General features: G+C 35.8%; 1 protein-coding gene across 9 annotated transcripts in view; it reads left to right on the top strand.

Annotated features, from left to right (window-relative positions):
- The window catches only part of RB1CC1 (RB1 inducible coiled-coil 1), a 141,989-nt gene that overhangs the window by 116,167 nt on the left and 4,368 nt on the right, over nt 1–21,454 (top strand). For 4 of the 9 annotated variants that reach the window (XM_023740960.1, XM_004386586.2, XM_023740959.1 and 1 more), the window contains 7 exons: nt 5,170–5,335; nt 8,367–8,475; nt 8,588–8,828; nt 12,807–12,861; nt 15,389–15,436; nt 17,404–17,462; nt 19,316–19,452. In XM_023740960.1, coding sequence (XP_023596728.1) covers nt 5,170–5,335; nt 8,367–8,475; nt 8,588–8,828; nt 12,807–12,861; nt 15,389–15,436; nt 17,404–17,462; nt 19,316–19,452 — 815 coding nt within the window. The remainder of the gene's footprint in view (nt 1–5,169; nt 5,336–8,366; nt 8,476–8,587; nt 8,829–12,806; nt 12,862–15,388; nt 15,437–17,403; nt 17,463–19,315; nt 19,453–21,454) is intronic. The other 5 variants (XR_002825654.1, XR_002825653.1, XM_023740962.1 and 2 more) reach the window with 2 other exon arrangements.

Raw genomic sequence — 21,454 nt, 5'->3', positions numbered from 1 at the left:
TAAAATGAAATCCTTGACAACTTCAATCCTTTCTCCGTTTATCATGATGTTGCTTATTGGTCCAGTTGTGAGGATTTTTGTTTTCTTTATGTTGACGTGTAGTCCATATTGAAGGCTGTAGTCTTTGATCTTCATCAGTAATTGCTTCAAGTCCTCTTCACTTTCAGCAAGCAAGGTTGTGTCATCTGCATATTGTAGGTTGTTAATGAGTCTTCTTCCAGTCCTGATGTCGAATTCTTGATATAGTCCAGCTTCTCAGGTTATTTGCTCAGAATCTAAATTGAATAAGAATGATGAAAGGATACAGCCCTGATGCACACCTTTTGAGACTTCAAACCATGCAGTATCCCCTTGTTCTGTTCAAATGACTGCCTTTTGGTCTATGTACAGGTTACTCATGAGAATTAAGTGTTCTGGAATTCCCATTCTTCGCAACATTATCCGTAATTTGTTATGATCCACAGAGTCGAATGCCTTTGCATAGTCAGTGAAACACAGGTAAACATCTTTCTGCTATTCTCTGCTTTCATCCAAGATCCATCTGATATCAGAAATGATATCCCTTGTTCCATGTCCTCTTCTGAATCCAGCTTGAATTTCTGGCAGTTCCCTGTCGATGTACTGCAGCAACCGCTTTTGAATGATCTTCAGCAAAATTTTACTTTTGTGTGATACTAATGATATTGTTTGATAATTTCCACATTCTGTTGGATCACTTTTCTTTGGAATGACTACAGATATATATCTGTTCCTGTCCGTTGGCCAGGTAGCTCTCTTCCAAATTTCTTGGCATAGATGAGTGAGCACCTCCAGCACTGCACCCATTTGTTGAAACATCTCAATTGGTATTCAGTCAATTCCTGGAGCTTTGTTTTTTGCCAGTGCCTTCAGTGCAGCTTGCACTTCTTACTTCAGTACCATGGGTTCTTGATCATATACTACCTCCTGAATGGTTGAACATCCACTGATTCTTTTTGGTATAATGACTCTGTATATTCCTTCCATCTTCTTTAGATGCTTCCTGTGAAATTTAATATTTTCCCTGTAGAGTTCTTCAGTATTGCCACTTGAAGCTTGAGTTTTTTCTTCAGTTCTTTCAGCTTGAGAAATACTGAGCGTGTTCTTCCCCTTTGGTTTTCTAACTCCAGATCTTTGCATATTTCATTATAATACTTTACTTTGCTTCTCGAGCCACTCTTTGAAATCTTCTGTTCAGCTCTTTCACGTCATCATTTCTTCCTTTCACTTTAGCTGTTTGATATTCAAGATCAAGTTTCAGAGTCTCTTTTGACATCCATTTTGGTGTTTTAACCTTCTTTCCTGTCTTTTTAATGACCTCTTGCTTTCTTCATGTATGATGTCCTTGACATCATTCCACAAGTAGGCTGGTCTTCTATCATTAGTGTTCAGTGGGTCAAATCTGTTCTTGAGATGGTCTCTAAATTCAGGTGGGTTATACTCAAGGTTGTACTTTGGCTCTTGTGGACTTGTTCTAATTTTCTTCAACTTCAACTTGCATTTGAGCAGTTGATGGTCTGTTCCACAGTCTGCCTCTGGCCTTTTTCTGACAGATGATAACGTCCATCGTTTCTTTCCACAGATGTAGATTTGATTCCTGTGTATTCCATCTGGCGAGGTCCATGTATATACTTGCCATTTGTGTTGGTGAAAAAAGGTATTTGCAGTGAATAAGTTATTGGTTTTGCAAAATTCTATCATGCCATCTCTGGCCTCATTTCTATCACCAAGACTGTATTTTCCAACTACCAATCCTTCTTTGTTTCTAACTTTCACATTTCAATTACCAGTAATTATCAGTGAATCTTGATTGAATGTTTAGTCAATTTCAGACTGCAGAATTTGGTGAAAATCTTCAGTTTCTTCATTTTTGGCCTTAGTGGTTGGTGCATAAATTTGAATAATAGTCATATTATGTGGTCTTCCTTGTAGTTATATGGATATTATCCTATCACTGACAGTGTTGTACTTCAGGATAGATCTTGAAATGTTCTTTTTGACGATGAATGCAACACCATTCCTCTTCAATTTGTCATTCCCAGCCAATGTGACATATAATTGTCTGATTCACAATGACCAGTACCAGTCCATTTCACTAATGCCTAGGATATCAATGTGTCTTAGTCATCTAGTTCAGCTATAATAGAAATACCACAAGTAGATGGTTTTAACGAAGAGAAGTTTATTTCTTCACAGTCAAAGTAGGCTAAAAGTCCAAATTCAGGGCGTCAGTTCCAGGGGAAGGCTTTTTCTCTCTGTTGGCCTTCTTCTCTTCGGTGTTCTCCTGGACTAGGAGCTTCTTTGCGCAGGAACCCCGGTCCAAAGGACGCGCTCTGCTCCCGGCACTGCTTTCTTGATGGTATGAGGTCCCCAACTCTATGCTTGCTTCCCTTTCCTTTTATCTCTTGGAAGATAAAAGGTGGTGCAGGCCACACCCCTAGGAAACTCCCTTTACATTGGATCAGGGATATGACCTGGGTAAGGGTGGTGTTATAACCCCACCCTAATCCTCTTTAACATAAAATTACAATCACAAAATGGAGGCCAGCCACACAATTCTAGGAATCATTCCCCAGCCAAATTGATACACACATTTCTGGGGGGACATAGTTCAATCCATGACACAATGTTTATGTATTCCATTTCATTTTTGACAATTTCCAGTTTTCCTAGATTCATGCTTCGTACATTGCACATTCCTGTTATTAAAGGATTTTTACAGCTGTTTCTTCCCATTTTTAGCATCCTTTGAGGTGCTATATATAACCTTTTCTTCCAACAGTATAAATATGCTCTAACATTCTTAGCAATATCCTTTCTCACAGTAGTGTTTTAACAACCTAAATTCATACTGTATCATTCTCTCTGTACAAAATCCTTCAGTGACTTATGATGTCACTCCCCCACCCCTGACTTCACCCTCATTTCATATTATGCTCTGCTTTTGCTTACTACCAGCCCTGAAACCTGAATTTTTTTTTTTTTTCCATAACAGTTTCAGTTAACTCTATAACTCTGTGGATAATTCTTCAAGGTGTATCTCTTAACCTGGAAAAGACTTGAGGAGAAACTAATCCTTAAGACCTATCTGTACCTCATTTGGAGCCCCAGTGGCGCAGTGGTTAAAAGCTCGGCTGCTAACCAAAAGGTTGGCAGTTTGAATCCACCAGCTGCTCTTTGGAAGCGCTATGGGGCAGTTCTGCTGTGTCCTACAGGGTCACTATGAGTCAGAATCGATGCGACAGCAATGGGTTTATACCTAGAGTAGGAACCCTGGTGAAGCAGTAGTTAAGTGCTCAGCTGCTAAAAGAAAGGCCAGTTCAAACCCACCAGCTGCTCAAGGGAGAAAGATGTGGCAGTCTGCTTCCATAAATGTTGTTGTTGTTCGGTACCGTAGAGTCAGTTCCAACTCATAGCGACCCCTATGTACAACAGAAGGAATCACCACCTGGTCCTTACAGTCATTGCCATATTTTAGTCCATTGTTGCAGTCACTGTCCATCTTGTTGAAGGTCTTCCTCTTTTTTGCTGACCCTCTACTAAGCATGATGTCCTTCTCCACGGATTCATCCCTCCTGATAACATGTCCAAAGTACTATTAGGCAGTTCTACTCTGTCCTATAGGGTTGCTGTGAGTCAGAGTCGACTCGCCAGAAATGGATTATGCCTAGTTTTATCTTGAGGACTTGATTGTTAGTAACCTTCTAGTTCCTTAGTAATACTTTGATCTATGCAGCCTGTCAGTTTTCCAGCAAAGCTATAATTTTTAAATTCCATATTCCCCTCCCCTCCAGCCCCAGAGGATACACTTTAAACAAATTCTTCCCTTTGTCCTTACAGTTAATTTTGTTACGGAATAGGGTTTTCCCAGTCCAGCCTTTCTGGAAACCAAGCAAGATGTCTCATTATACTCAGAGGTATTATGGAACAAAGGAAAACATTATTCCTTTGTTTGGCCATTTAAAACCATCCCTAAGGGAGGTAGATTTTATCAGTAAATTTGGAAGTGTGAATAAAGAACCATAATTCTTAACAATTCCCAGTATGATTATTAATTAACATAGTATCAGTGTATTATGGGTGGCAAAAATGGTTAAGAACTGTGCTACTAACCAAAAGGTTGGCAGTTCCAATCCACCCAGATGCACCTTGGAAGAAAGGCCTGGTGTTCTGCTTCCAAAAGATCACTGCTGTGAAAATCATACGGAGCACAGTTCTACTTGTACAAACATGGAGTCTCCATAAGTCAAAATTGACAGCAACTGATTTTTTTTTACTATCATCTTACAATTCTGTAGATTAGGAAATTATATAGAGAATAAATAAAGCAAATATTTTAAATATGCACATTGATGGTAAGATGTATCATGATTCCAAAAACATTAAAATATGGTTGAAAAATCAAATAAATGTACATTTAAGCAGTCAGTTTACTTAGTAACCAAAATAGTTTGGAAAGTTACACTTCCTGTTTGCTGTGCTTTAGCATATTTTAATGTCTTTGATGGGATTAGGTTGAAAGTAGATAAGATTAATAATCACAGTATTGATACCAAAAGTTAAAAAATCCATAAGATACTTCTCTTCTTTCCCTATCCTCTTCTCATCTCTCCGGCTTTGTCAGCCACTTCTAAGGTGTTGGCCAGTTTCGAGGGAAATTAATGTGAATTCAGGAGTGAGTAGTAAAGTTCAGCTTTAGCTTTATATTATTATTCATTAGCTAACAAAAGAAATCAGAGCCTTTAAACATACTTAATCTTCAGTCATGTTTCCTCTCTCAGTAGTCCTGTAAGGTTATAGGAATAGCAAAACTGGAATTAGAAGCTAGACTGTAGGGAGGTTTATCCATTTTTACAATGAAAGCATTATCATTTGCTGATAGAAACAGATTACCCCAAATTTATCTAATGTAAATTAGATAAATTTACATTACAGAGAGCATATAATCTGTATTAGACTTTTCCCTTGTACTTGTTTCCCTTTCCTTGGTAGATATAATGAGAGGGTTCACACAGAAATATTTTTAACACCAGTTAACTACCATTACATTTAAGTAAGCTAAATATCCTTTCTGATGTAAATTATATATAATATCTGCTATATTTGTGATTACTTCTGTGATTTTTAAACTTTTAATATTTAATTTTCAAGTCCTGCCACTGAATCTGCCAGAGAAGAGTCTTCAAGTTTAGTTGCTGAACTTCAAGAAAAGCTTCAGGAAGAAAAAGCCAAGTTTCTAGAACAACTTGAAGAGCAAGAAAAGAGAAAGAATGAAGAAATGCAAAATGTTCGAACATCTTTGATTGCTGAACAACAGGTGTGTTCCCCTTATTTGAGGCTTAAGGAAGGTATTAATAAATTAACAAATATCAGTTGTGTAGCTGAGGTTTTCTCTTATCGTAGATATGGTTCTGGACAGCAGTTGAAGAGAGATGAAGGGAGTGACATCATTGGATTTACATTTACTGTGAAGATTGCTCACTGCAACATGGAGACAGATTAGGGGACTGCAGGGCTGGCAGCTGTGGGCACAGCTTGATGGCTGTTGGAATTCAGGCCAGGGATAATATTGTACATTTCTAAAACTGGTATGCATGTTAAAATTGCTGCGTACGTTTAATATTATATGGTATTTTTCGTTTTCCTAAAAAGTGATGATTAAATTAGTGTCATTTTAGAATTGAAAAATTGTAAATCAGGGTACAGTAAGAAAATAAGTCTAGTTCAGAACCCTTGTTGTTGTTAGGTGCCGTTGAGTTGGTTCTGACTGATAGCGACTCTGTGTACAACGGAACAAAACACTGCCCAATCCTGCGCCATGCTTACAGTGGTTGCCGTGCTTGTAGCCACTGGGTCAGTTCATCTCATAGGGATTTCCTCTTTTTCGCCGACCCTCTACCAAGCATGATGTCCTTCTCCAGGGACTGATTCCTCCTGATAACAAGTCCAAAGTATGTGAGACAAAGTCTAACCATCTTCGCTTCTGAGAACCATTCTGGCTGTACTTCTTCCAAGACAGATTTGTTCATTCTTTTGGCAGCCCATGGTATATTCAATATTCTTCACCAACACCATAATTCAAAGGCATCAGTTCTTCTTTGGTCTTCCTTATTCGTTGTCCAGCTTTCCCATGCATATGAGGCAATTGAAAACACCATGGCTTGGGTCAGGTACACCTTAGTCTTCAAGGTGACATCTTTATTTTTTAACACTTTAAAGAGGTCCTTTGCAGCAGATTTGCCCAGTGCAGTGTGTCGCTTGTTTTCTTGACTGCTGCTTCCGTGGGCATTGATTGTGGATCCAAGTAAAATGAAGTCCTTGATAACTTCAGTGTTTTCTCCGTTTATCTTGATGTTGCTTATTGGTCCAGTTGTGAGGATTTTTGTTTTCTTTATGTTGAGGTATAGTCCATACCGAAGGCTAATAGTCTTTGATCTTCATCAGTAAGTGCTTCAAGTCCTCTTTGCTTTCAGCAAGCCAAGTTGTATCATCTGCATAAGACAAGTTGTAATTAGTCTTCTTCCAATCCTGATGCCCGATTTTTCTTCATATAGTCCAGTTTCTCGGATTATTTGCTCAGCAAACAGATTGAGTAAGTATGGTGAAAGCATACAACCCTGATGCACACCTTTCCTGATTTTAAACAACATAGTATCCCTTTGTTCTGTTCGAATGACTGCCTCTTCATCTATGTACAGGTTCCTTATGAGCACAGTTAAGTGGTCTGGAATTCCCATCCCATTCAGAACCCTTAGGGACTTTAAAATTTAAGGTCTGGAGAAAGAAAGAGGAGCCTACAAAAGGGGAGTAAGAAAGAGCAACCAGAAAAATAGAAGAAAGTGTAGTTTCATGGAAGCTAAGGAAATGTATTTAGGGTGGAGGGGGTGGAGTAGGAGGGGAAGGAGCCAATTAAGTAAAAATTGTCTGTGAAGAGTTCGTTAATGACTTGTCTCTACTTTTAATAATATGAATTTATAGATTCTTTTGTTTTATTCATTCTGTCTTGTTATCTCCTCGTGCACATATGTACGCTTTCAGATTTCCAGAATTAAGTTGAGGTTGAACTAATTGAAACAAAATATAATATCCTGTAAAATGATACTAGAAGAGGTGATTTCAAAGGTACCTTCCAATTTTAAATAATGTGCATATTTAATGGAAATTAAAGTTAAAACGATAATTTGTACCTAACTCTATACGGGTGACTACTTGAGCCTAGTTAGTCTTTATTTTAACTAGCCTTTCTTTCCATTACGCCTATTATAAATTATGATAATGTTCCCCAAAACCTGTTTCATATTACAGAAACAGCAAAGTCCATGACGTGAAGAAAGTGGTTAATATGCTTTACAAATATTTATTGTTTATGTATAAATAAGTGATTAATAGAAAGCTATATTATAAATGTTCCTGTGTCACCTTTCTGGCTAGATGTATTAAAATGAATTTGTTAAATTTTCTATCTAAAAATGCTATATTATTATTTTTTTAAGTCTCCCTGTTGCCAGCATTATTGGCATTATTTGTTACTCCAAGGACCATAGAACATTTTGATGGTGAATAGGTATAACTAATTTTTTTTTAATTTTTAATGGGAAATGCTGAAGAGAAGATGGGAAGAGTCATTTTACATAATTTCATCAGTGATTATTGTTGTTACATTTCAATCAGATATTCTTAATGGAAATATTACAAATTAAATTTTTTATGTTATACTCATCTTTATAAAAGAAGCTTTGCAGTTAGAATTGCCATATTGATTCATGAGACCACTCAGTGCAGTTCTCAGGCAGTTAGATACATGAGCTTCCCAGTAAAGAAGCTTGTAAAAGTTGAGGAGTAACAAGTCAGTATAAATCAGAGGTCCGGTAGCCATTGCTGAGATCCAAATAAGGGAAGGACTCGGGATGAAGTCCACTCTAAAATGTTGGTGTGGTAATGAAGAATATAATTAAAGATAAAAAGAACATTCCAGAGGTAGGAAGATTACTCAAAAGAAAAGTAAACGTCTTCAAGTAGGGGATCATTTTACTTCTTTCCCCCAAATTTCAGAATCCTCTGCTGATGCTTTTCGTCTGACAATAAATACGTGAACATTAACAGAAAAATAGAATTCGTTTTCAAGATATTATATATGGAGCCAAGAAAATATAACCTGTATCATAGTATCATAGCTTTGTTTTATATTGTAACTTAGCATTTTTATTTGAAAATATAGCATGATTTAAAAATGATGTTTATCTTCTCCACACATGACCACATGCAAACGTATTTGCAGGTTTATTTTCTTAGCCGGAGCTGCTAAGTGCATGCAGATAACTTAAGTAGTTGTTATTCTTTTGTTCCAGACCAATTTTAACACTGTTTTAACAAGAGAGAAAATGAGAAAAGAAAACATTATAAATGATCTAAGTGATAAGTTGAAAAGTACAATGCAGCAACAAGAGCGAGATAAAGGTTAGTATTGTTTTATTGTAACAGTTTTCATTCCTTTTTAAAACTAAAGATATGTATTCATTTAAAATGATTTTTCATTACATAATGGTTATTTCAATTTGGGGACCCTCAGATTTGATAGAGTCACTCTCTGAAGATCGAGCTCGTTTGCTTGAGGAGAAGAAAAAACTTGAAGAAGAAGTCAGTAAGTTGCGTAGTAGCAGCTTTCTTCCTTCACCTTACGTAGCTGCAGCCCCAGAACTTTATGGAGCTTGCGCACCTGAACTCCCTGGTGAAACAGAGAGATCAGCCATGGAAACAGCAGAGGAAGGGAGATTGGATTCAGCAATGGAGACAAGCATGATGTCTGTACAGTATGTCTGTCTTTTATATTACTTAAGGGTTTTAAGCCACTAGTTACAATTCTATAAGCTATAAAGTTATAAAGATGGGAAATGTGTAACATTACTGGTTGTCTACGGTCCATATATCTGAAAGTTGTGTCATTACAATCCTTTAAACTGTAAATGTGAGAAATCATTTTAACATTGCTGACTGTATGACCATATGAGTCTCTTGGAGGATGTTTTCATACTACACATATATGTGTGTCAGAGTTTTTCTAGGCTGCCAGGCTAAGAATCAGTGCAGTGGTAGTGAGCCATTTTTATTTATAGGCAATGTTTAAGCCTTGAGTTCCAATAACTAGGATAACACATTGCTGTAGTAATGAATAATCATAAATTATAGAAGCATCTGGATTGTGGTGCAGGTGTGTTGGGTGGGGAAAGATAGGACTGAGGAATGTTTTGAAAAGTAAAGTGTATTTAGGTTCCTGTCTAGTTCAAAGAAAAGGATATAGAAACTGGTTAACTTTAGACTTAGAAAGATAGAAAGCTTAAGAATGTATGTTAAAAGCAGCCAAGGCATAAATATACAAGCATAATGTTCAGAAATCAAATCCCACTTCTCTGACACCAAATATGTTGATCAGTCCAAATTGATTTATTATGAGTTCTGTTCCCCTTTGTCCCTCTTCTAACACTAGCTGCACATGCAGCACTTCATCCTCTGACGCTAACCACCAGAGCTAGGTCAGAGTTCACAAGTTAAAAGGTCACAGTCCTCCAGACTGCCAAGTCTGCCCTAGACTTCTATGCCAGCTGCAAGTTCAGGGGTCCTTAGGGCTCCCTGTCACTCCTGATATAAAACCAAAACCTTTGCCGTCGAGTCGATTCTGACTCATAGCGACCCTATAGGACAGAGTAGAACTGCCACATCTTTCTCCTGCAGAGTGGATTTGAACCACTGACCTTTTGGGTAGCAGCCTAGTGCTCAACCACTGTGCCACCTGTGCTCTTCACTTCTGATCTACTGGCTGCAAATTTGGGGGTTCCTTCTACCCTCTCAGGATAGTGCCTCACCCCAGGGCAGTCTAACCTGCTGGTTCCCACTACTCTCCCAAGCTTGATAATTTGCTAGAACAATTCACAAAACTCAAGAAAGTGCTGTACTTAAGATTACAGTTTTATTATTACAAAAAAGGATTCAAATGAAGAGAGGCATAGGCCGAGTCTGGAAGGGGTCCCAGTGCGTAGCATCCATGTATCAAAGGGTACGCTACCCTTCCACATGCTGGTCTTTCATCAACCAGGAAGGCTCTGGAGCTTCCATGTCTGGAAGCCATGTCTGGGGCCTCAGTCCCGTAGGCATGATTGAATCTTCCACTCCTCCCTTGAGGTGAGCTAATATCACCTAGTCTCTCTGGCCTGGCTGGCCCCCACCTTAGTCATGTTATTAGCATAACATGTAAGGTAGATGTGGTCTGGAGCCCTTATAGATAACAAAGACATTTCAGTCACTGGGGAGATTGCAAGGTTTTAGAGGTTACCAGAATCTTTGGGCACAGTTAAATTCTTTACCCTACAGATGGTAATTAAAAAACATAACATAAACGACAGAAATTAGTCCAAACAGCTGTGAATGAGATAAACTGACTTATTACAACACAATCTCTGGGGGAGGGGGACAGGGAACAAATCCATCCAGCTACTGTCTATATACAGGAGAGGCACCTAAAGCAAAATGATACGGAAGGTTTAAAATAATAGTATTAGAAAGATGTATAAGGCAAATAATAAGGAAAATAATGCTGGTTATCTGTGTTACCATCAAACCTGGATTTCAAGGCAAATGGCTTTTAAAAAGCTAAAGAGGAATATTTCATATAGAAAAAGGGCACAGATCATCAAGAAGCCATTAGTTGTTAATTTGTAGATGCTTAAAAATGTGATTTTAATAAACTGTCAGTGCATCAAAAAGGGATTAAATATAAAATAAGAAATTTTCAGACCCATAGTTAGGATACTTTTGTCCCACAGGAAACAACAAGGAAGTAAAAATAAATAGAGAAATAGAATAATATAGTTATTAGCAGTTTTAATCTAATAGAACAGTTAAGAAAATCAACTGTATACCTAATCACAAAAGTGTCAAAATTCCAAATAGTGATATAATTTAGGCCACTAAATTATATAGCAATAATATTAAAAATTAACAACAAAAATAGTCCATACATCTGGAAATTTTAATACCTCCTTCCATCTAGGATTAACGATGATATAAAAATGGAGATTGAGTTAATCAAAACTAAATAAAACTATCAAAAGCTGAAGGATATAATCAAGATGATATTCATGGAGAGCTATATAGCCTCAATTACATTTTTTAGAAAATAAAAACAATAAAAGAAAGTGAGCAAAGGTAAAGTAAAAGCTATTTGGTAGATGATCAAGTAGAAAGAGTGTACAAATAAATACATGGAATGCAAAGAGGTACATAACTATAGTACAGAAGTGGTAGGATATGGGTTAATCTCACTTGTGAATAGAAATGCAAAAAATCCTAAAGACATTTCTAGCATATCAAATACAATGGAATGTTAAGATGATGTAGTCACCATGACTGAGTGTAGTATTTCAGGAAAGCAATAATAGTTAAACATTAGAATATCTCTCAATGTAGTTCACTGTATTCACAGATTACATGAGAAGGATAATGTCATCTCAGTAGATGTAGAAATGGCAGTTGATAAAATTCAGTGCTTATTTGTTAAAAATATAATTTTTTATAAATCCTTAGTAAAATAAGAATAGAACTTTTTAATTTGTTAAGAGAGCATATGTGAGATACTTATAGAAACATATTTAATGTTGAAACATTTAGAAGTATTTTGTATAAATTTAGAAAGAACGCAAGAATCCCAGCTATTGTCACCATTGCTATTCAGCAAGACAGTAAATAAATAAACAATTAAAAATGGAAAGGAAGAGACTGCACGGTCACCATTTCAAGATAATAGCCTTTTCAAACCATGAAGACTTGAACAAACTTTTAGAACTAATGAGAGTACATCAGGGTGTAAGTCATAGATATATCCAAAAAAGTAGTTTGCATATTTACCATCAAAAGTCAGTTTGAGTATATATACAAAATCTCAATAGAATTTTAAAGAAGTAATTCGTTAAGAGTAAACCTAACAAAAAATGGGCAAAATCCTTATGAAGAAAACTGTAGAACTTTTCTGAGGTGTATGAAAAGGGCTGAAAGTTATACATGGAAAGATATGCCATTTTCATGGATGGAAATACAGTAAGGTAAGATAACGTTTTCTCAGAGATTTGTTTATAGACAGTATAAACTGAATTAAAATTTGAACAGAATAAGTTAGGTAAAAATTGGTAAGTTTGATGCTAAATTCATGTAGAAAATAAATGTGCAAAAACAGTTAATAACATTTTCAAAAAGATTAGATAATAGGGGTTTGTCCCACCAGATGTTAAGATACACTTAAGATACAGTATTAAACTATTCAGTATATTATTGGTATTAAAAAAAAAAAAACTTGTTGCCGTCGAGTGTATTCTGACTCATAGCGACCCTATTAGGACAGAGTAGAACTGCCCCATAGGGTTTCCAAGGAACATGTGGTAGATTTGAACTGCCACCCTTTTGGTTAAAACCATAGCTCTTAACCACCCACAGGCAAGTGCATTAGTAGAATTGTTAGTCTTGAAACAAACCCATGGGTATGTGGGAATCGATATATGGCATTTGAGGTCCATTTGGAAAAGGATGGACTCCTCAGAGTGTGACATTTATAATTGATTTCCCATTGTGTGTGTGTGTATGTGTATGTGGGTATAGAAGGAGAATGGTTAGCTTTATATTTTACCCAAAATAAATTACAGATGTCTTAAAGATTTAATTTTTTTAAATAGCTATAGAATTTCCTAATGCTGTTACATCCAAATTAAGGATAAGACTAAAGTAAATCATTGTCTCATTTTTAGAGAAAATATCCATATGTTGTCTGAAGAAAAACAGAGGATAATGCTGTTAGAACGGGTAAGTAAATTCTTTTCTTGAAATACAATGTTTAGTATGTTCACTTTGGGGATGCAGTTAAATAAATTTAATTCTGAAAACATACTTTATTAGACCATTTCTGTTTTTGCTTATAAATTAAATCTTTTATCTTTATTTTTGTGATTAAGATTTTGAGAAATCTTACTATTTTGTGATTCAAGCAGCTAAACAACTGGCAGTAATATTTCAGGCCTCTCATTTGTCGTAACTCACCTGTTAATGAACTCTGTATCAGAGAAAAAGGTTGCTAGTCTTTACAAAATAGAATAATATTCTATTACATAGAAAATATGGTTTTATTCAATAACAGTTCAAAATTTGCTGATCTTTACAAAATAGAATATTCTGTTATGTAGAAAATAACTGAGTAACACAGTAACACAATGGCTGCCAACAATGGACTCAGGCATAACAACAATCGTGAGGATGGTGCACACCGGTCAGTGTTTTGTTCTGTTGTACATAGGGTCACTCTGAGTCAGAACAAACGGTATGGCACCCAACAACAAGAACATGTAGCAAATACAGTTTATTCAATAACAGTTCAGAATTTAGGAGAATATTATAAATAAAAGTTTTGTATGTTTATTTAAAAGAATGTTAAATATACATTTTTAGAAACTTGGGCAATAAGAATGAACAGTGGGGAGGGGGGGGATTCATTCTGCAGATAGTAGACACTTGTTGTTTTTGGTGATGGGAAAGGTAACATCAAATGAGAGTGAAATGTACACAACTTAATGAAGGTAAACAATGTAACTAAAAACCACACAAGAAAAAAGGACCTGTTGGTAACTGCTGTGGTATATATAATTTTGAAACAACAGCAAAAGCCAAAAATATATGGATATATATGTATATATTTAGACATATATGTGTATAGGTGTATATATGTGCATATGTATAGGTATATGCATATGTGTATGCATCTGTTTGACTGTATGCACATATGTTTTTATATATATAATAAAGCACATAGGAGGCACATTACAGACACTTCTTAGACATAACCAAACACCTTGTGGGATTGGATTTCTGGGTTTGAAGGATTTGGACCATAGTCTCATGGGACATCTTGGTCAATTGGCATGATAGTTCATAAAGTTATGCTGTATGTCCTAGTGTTGGGTAAATAGCATCTGGGGTCATAAAAGCTTGTGAGTGGCCATCTGAGGTACAGCTATTGGTTTTTATTGGTCTGGAGCAAAAGGGAAAGAAGGAAACCAAAGACTCAAAGAAGAAACTAGTCTACAGGACAAATAGTCCACATGAACTACCACCTCATCTACCCTGAAACCAGAAAAACTAGATGCTGCCTGGCTACCACCGCCTACCGTTCTAATCATGGCGACAAAAGTGGACGCTGATAGAGTGGTGGGGGGAAATGTGTACTAGATCCTCAAATTCCTTAAAAAGATACCTACTGGACTGGTTGAAACTGGAGGACTCCCCAAGACTATTGGCCTAAGATTGTGTTTAAACCCTGAACCAAAACTAACCCTGAGGTCCCCTTGTAGCTAAATAACAGATTGGCTTAAAAAATATTATCACCCATAAGTACTTTGCTCCTTTAAAAAAATCACTTATATGAGACCATGTGGTCAACAGTTACTTTAAAACAACGATGAGAATGTAAGAGTGCAGGGCAACTAGATTAATGGAAACAGAACAACCAGAATGGGAATAATGAGAATGTTCACACATTGTGAAAAATGTAACCACTGTCGCTGAAAAACTTGTGTAGAAATTGTTGAATGGGAACCTAAGCTGCTGTGTAAGCCTTCACCGAAAACACAATAAAATATTTTTTAAAAAATTGAGCAATGTACCATAGTAATGAATGAAAACATTTAAAAAAAAAATGGTGAAGAAAAGAGTTATTTTTTTTAATAAATGTTAATTGAAATGAATAGGAGAAAATTTTCCGTAAGAGGTTTACCCTAGTGGTACTCTCAGATGAGATCTAACTTTTGTACGCATTTGTTAAATTTTTGTTCATAGACCAATTTTTATCCCTTAAGGAATTGAAGGTTTTCAACGATGTCTTTTAAGTATCTATAAATATAATAAATAATCCAAATTAAAATCGTATGGCTTTGTTCAAATGTAGCATATTTTGTTTTTTCTTAAAGTGTTTTGTGACCACCTCTATCAGAATCACCTGAAGTGTATGTTACAAATGTAGATTTCTTGACCTTAGGTCAGACCTACTAAAACACAGTCTTTAGGATTGGATCTCACATGTCTCCATATTTATAGGTTCCACAGATGATTCTAATTCATATTAAAGTTTGAGAACCTTTGGATTAGGTAAATGTACCTAAAATTGTTCTGATTGTCATTTAAGCTAGTAAATAAGAGTTGAAAAAGATTCATAGAAAATATCACTATTAACATTTCTTGCCGGAAAAACCAAACATTAGTCTGACGATTATTATTCTGTATAGATTTCTTTGAGTAACTATGAGAATAAACCACAGATTTGTACCCCCCCCACCCCCCGCAGACATTGCAGTTGAAAGAAGAAGAAAATAAGCGGTTAAATCAAAGACTCGTAAGTTTTTTCTTGCCAAATTGATCTTGATATTTTTTAATTATTTGCATTGTGTTTTATTATAAAGATACATTTACGACTGAAACTGCCCCATAGGGTTTCCTAGGCTGTAATCTTTACTGGAGCAAATCGCCAAGTCTTTTCCTACCAAGGAGTGGCTGGTGGGTTCAAACTGCTGATCTTTGGATTAGCACCTGAGCTGTCAACCACTGCACTACAAGGGCTCCTTAGGTCAGGACTTACATTGCTGTAGATAGATGCCAACTCATGGCAACTGTCACCTGTGAATTTAGACTTTTTTCTTGGCATGAAAGGAAATATGTTTTGTTGAGAAAAGACTGTGTCAGTCTGACCACATGAACTAACTTACTGAGATATTTTTAAAAGCAACAAAATTATTGCAGTCTTACGAATCTTGAATCTTTTTTTTTTTTAAATGAAGTTGTCTGGAAAACATAGGAACCTGTATAGTGTTCTGAGTTACCTTGGCTTTACTCTGACCTGTGAATTTAACTAATTACTTGCATGGCCAACTCAAGTTTTATAGCCAATGATAATTGCTTTAATTAAGCAATTCATTTTCCAGCTTCTAGTATATACTGCTTACGAGGAAATAGAATTAGTTTAAGGCACCAGTTTTAAGGCTTGTGTTCAATACTTTTGAACAAGTCTTAAGATACTGTTTAGAATTGAGCTTTTTAAAAAGTAAAATATCATAATGTAGCATCTGCTTTCCATTGTATGTCTTTCTTACCTTGAACATCATGAACCACTTATTAATTCTACAGTGATTGGACTGTTAATCATTAATTTATCACCAACACAGTCTTAAGGCTAATTGTTATTTCTACAAGACTTAGAACTGTCTATTCCAGACATCACTTAACATGTGTTTTATGCAGTAGTGTCAATTGTAGATAAGCTGTATTTGGCAGGAATTTTTGTCATCTTTGTTCACTGTTGTGTCTCTAGCACTTAGAACGGTAACCAGTACATAGTAGATGCTTGATAAGTATTTATAAATAAATCCAAAGAGTATCCCATTCCTACCCAGAGAGAATGTAAATCATTTAAGTGTAAATCTGTGCTGTTCACTTAGAGGCATTTCTGTTCATTATTTTTTGTTGTAAGACAGTGTTTCTGCCCATGCTTTGTGCAACTGTGCATTGGGCCCACTTTGCTTGAGAAGGTAGGCATTCTTGCCACTCTTGTAGGCCCCAGTTCTTTGGAACAAGTGCTTATGCATCACTTGATGGTACAAGGACAGACAGTGGATTGAAGCCTTATTTGAAGAGGAGAGCTTTCTTGGCAACAGCTAATCAGTTAGCATGTATTAGTCCTTGTACTCATCAGCAACAGAGGAAATGGCTGGCCCATTGGATCTTTTATTATTTAGTGATTGCAAAAAATGGTGTTTTTTTAAACTGAGGTATCTCAGGAGTTGAGTTAGAGATAAGAGAGAGGAGACTTTACCAACCCCCATTTCAACCAAAGCAGTGTTTTTCTGTTTTTTGTTCGTTATTGCTCTGTAGATACTGGCTTCTGAATAAGGGTTTTTTTTAAGGATTTTTTTTCTACCAAAGGAAAGATTTGCAAATCTATGTGCTAGAGTTTAGCAATTCCTCTTTAAAAATTTCCTTCTCTTTCTCTGTGGTATTTGATTTTTATGAATTAAATTTGTAATTATAAATTAAATGTGGTTCTATGTTCAGTTTTTAATCCAGCCAGCTTTGATTAAGTAACATAAGTAAAAATGTAGATAAATTTGTCAGGTGAAACTGTTGAAGTAATAGAATTATATTAATGAAAGTAAATAATAAATAAGTTTGGACTATTAAAAGTGGGGACACAGCCTTAATTGTGTGTAACATATTCTAAAGAAATGTTTGTAGCATGGACCTAATACTAATAGTACTTATGATGCTCAAATTTTATAAGCTTTATGAACTATTTCTTTTTTTTTTAAGATGTCTCAAAGCATGTCTTCAGTATCTCCAAGGCATTCTGAAAAAATAGCTATTCGAGAGTAAGTATTTATTTATATTTAGGATTTTCTTGTATGAAAACAGTACTGAATTGAATAGTATTTAATCGTTGATTAAGAAAAATGTATTTCAGTGTCTAAAAGCCCTCTGATCAAAGTTCATTGAGTTTTTTTTTTTTTTTTTTTTTCACTCAGTGGTACTACAGTTTTTGTAATTGGAAAACCCAATTTGTTCTATGTTATTCTGGAAACATTAGGATTACATTCTAAAATGTTCCTATTACATCTTTAATTCACACAAATATTCTTGGAGACTTTCTGACTCTAGTTAAATTTCTAAATTAATCTCATCCCCTTAGTCTTTTCATTTTTGATTTGGAGGGTCTTGATTTGTTTTAAAGTTGCAGTGTTTCCTTGTTTTCTTTTTCAGACTTTATTTTATTGACATGCTACAAATTCATAATACACTATTAAATTTACTAGCTGAAGAATAGTCAATCTTCCTGGGCCAAACTAATCCACTAGTAATATTGTTCTTTGGCTTGGGTTATTTAAAATGAGTCTCTGGAATAATAAAGAAAAGCATTGTTAAAATTGTCGCCCTTCTATACCTGACAACCAAAAAAAACCCAAACCCATTGCCATCGAATCAATTCTGACTCCTAGCAAGCCTGTAGGACAAGAGTAGAACTGCCCCGTAGGGTTTCCAAGGAGTGGCTGGTGGATTTGAACTGCTAGCCTTTTGTTTCACAGCCACATGCTTAACCACTGCGCCAGCAGGGCTCCTGATGAGATGAATCCAAAAATCATTGAACTAAGTATTTTTTAAAACTATTTGTTGACTAAATTTTGGTTGTCACTGACCCTTGACATCTCATTGTAATTTTATCTTCTGTTCGTAATTTGAAAGGGCTGGGTGGTATCTGTCTTTATCAGTTGTATGTCAAATGAATGGGTAGTCTGTGGTCTTTCAGAGATTAGAGAGAGGTGAGCTTAAATGACACTGCTTCAGAGAGCCCCTGCCTACCCTTTTTGAGGTAATATGTTCTGATGTTCAGCCAGAACAGTGCCTGCCACGTAGTAAGTCGGTAAGCTGTAAGTATTTGTAGGATAATCAATGAATATAAGACTGTTTGCTTTTAAAAGCCTTCCTAGCTGCCGTTGATGTGATGATTTATCAAGTATAGGACCTACTGAATTAAATGATCTTGACAACGAAGAAATCTAAGATTAACTTTCACAGCCTATTGAATATGTTTTGAACACATTTCTAAGGGCACTGAAGAGACAACCACTTACTGCATGCAAACAGTTGTACCTCCTTCTTTCTTTCCTCGTTCCTTTCTTTCAGTCATATACCCTAAACCAGTGATATCCATTATCTTGTTTAGACCCTGTGAAGCTCTTTCATGGTAAAGAGCACTGAGTTGGGGCCGGAGAAGTGGCTTCCAGTTTTTTCTTTGCCACTGTGACTACATATAACTTCGTTGTCTCTGAAGTCTCATTAAAACTTGTTTCTTGTTGTAAAATGAAAAATTTAGGACTATAATTTTCCTGTGACTAGGTGAAATATAATGAGTGCTTATTTCCCCCTCATCCAAACAGTTTTCTTTCTTTTTTTTCCTCTTTTTAAATGTTAGATAATACTGGAAATTTGCCTCAGGACACTTGGTCTTTGACAGTTGCTAGTAACATCCTGTGAACATCTGTTGTACATGCTGAGCATTCCCATTAGGATGTTGCACAGAGTACAAAAAGAATGTCATGTAAATGTGAAACTTAGTATTGCATTAATACTTGACTAGATAGTTGAGCACTGTAGAATATATCCTTAAGTTTCCAGAATAGGGTGATAGTCACTCTTCTGTATAATAAAATTACATTACTTTATTTAGTTTTCAGGTGGGAGATTTGGTACTCATCATCCTAGATGAACGCCATGACAATTATGTATTATTTACTGTTAGTCCTACCTTATACTTTCTGCATTCAGAGTCTCTGCCTGGCCTGGATCTCAAACCAGGTGAGGGTGGTAAGTGTCACATTCATAACTAAAATATTAAACCTTGAGTGGAGGAGATATATTAAAGATTATTTCTTCCCGTCATTTAATTATATCAGAATTTGTTCATTAACAGGAAATGCTGCTTAACCTGTTTTGTTTTTTCAGTATAAAATCCATATTATCCAGCTTGTTAATGGATTCCATTGACATTGACATTTGAATATTAAGAGTATATATAGTTCATGTAATGAATCTATTGAACAGAATATGTAGTTGATTCAGACGTTTCATACCCTTGCAGTAGCAGAATTATATTGTCAGAATTATTCTTTTATTATAAAATGTTCTTTCCATCCTGTTTATCATCCTGTGTTTCTGCCTTGGTTTTCATTAATCTGGTCAATACTTTTATTTTGTCTTAAATGGTAGTAAGCTTTATTTAAATATGTTAGGTATAAATGTCTTTTGTCTGTTTCTCCAATCTTCAAAGCATTCAAAGAGAAAGCATAGTAATTGGTGTCACAGATCATTATCACGCTCTAAGGTAACTGAGGTGTTCACTCATAAGTGGGTCAGTGTTTCTCAAACTCTTGCTTGAACATGAGTTCTGAGAACTAAAAGAGAATACAGGAGGGTCGGGGGAGGGAATTCAGTGTTTAAATCTGGGAAACACTCTTAGACATTTACAATGCACATTGCCATTTTACAAACTTAGTTTATGGTCTTACTTGACATGAAACTTTTTTTTGTTTTCCTTGAAGGAATTCAGATCTGAGGATACCAACTGGGAGAGTGCTAAACCTGTAGTGTTGCCCTAGGGGTGTGTGGATTACCAGAGTGTTTTTATGACTGTGATAGTGAGACTCAAAACTGAATATGTTACTTCCCAGGTGTCAGGCAAGCACTTCATAAGACTTCTTTCAGTCATTATGAATTGGCTGTGAAGTGCTGTTTTGCTGTTGAGAGTATTGTCTGTATCCTGTGGTCCAAGGGCTTTTATCTTTCTATCATGTGATAGTATCTGTTTACATTCAGTTCTGACATGAAAAAATAATTTATTCAGGATATCTTTATATCTTGCTAAAATATTTTTATGGAATTAAGATTGGTTATGGCTTCTGTTGGGAATTTCAGAGGCTTTAGCCTAAACAGAATAATTTATTGGCCAAATACTTTTGGAATCAACTTTATTATGGCAACTTCTTCTGATAAATTTAAAAAGAGAATTAGTATGTACTCTTCTTAGCTTGTCACACAGCTTCTCATCTTGTCTCCCCCCACATTTTCCATCTCCTTTTCACAAAAGTACTAACCTTCTAGACTTTCTTGGTTCTTAAACCCCACTAGGTAGTCATTGAGCACCAACTCTGTTCACATGGAGCACTGGTGTCACAATGGTTAGGTGCTTAGTTGCTAAAGAAATGTTGGCAGTTTGAACTCACCAGCCACTCCTCAGGAGAAAGATGCAGTAGTGTGGTTCCATAAAGATTACAGCCTTGGAAACCGTATGGGACAGTTCTGCTTTGTGCTGTAGGGTCGCTGTGAGTCAGAATCTGGTTTTAACTTTGCCAGGTGCTGTGGAGTACAGACGTATAAAAGGTGCTGTTCCTACCCTTGAGGAGTTTTGTTTCAAACACTGCCTCCCAAACAGTCATGCTTTACTTTGAATGTAGAAGAAAATACATTTTGTCTACATAACTTTGTTTTCAGATGTGAGAAGGGTCAGCTTCGTTCTTTCAGTAGATGGCACTGTTGAGTTAGCTTGGAATTCCTAGATTTCTTTGTTCATGATTTATACTTAGATTATTAGTATTTATTTCTTGAACTCTGTTTGTTCTATGATTTGACATGCCATCTATATCTTATAGTTAATGAGTGGTAAAAGCCATAGATTGCTATTTGAAAAGTAGTATGAATTTTATTTTATAAATTGGCATGTATGTCACTGATTTCAAAAGTTTCAAGAGTTATACATATTCTTTCATTCATGCGAACCTCAGGAGTGTGTGTTCTAACACTGACTGTCACG

The sequence above is a fragment of the Trichechus manatus genome, unplaced genomic scaffold, assembly GCF_000243295.1.
Source record: "Trichechus manatus latirostris isolate Lorelei unplaced genomic scaffold, TriManLat1.0 scaffold00169, whole genome shotgun sequence".
Lineage (NCBI taxonomy): Eukaryota > Metazoa > Chordata > Mammalia > Sirenia > Trichechidae > Trichechus > Trichechus manatus.
The sequence above is the reverse complement of the archived record's forward strand: the minus strand, read 5'-3'. Positions and strand labels throughout refer to the sequence as shown.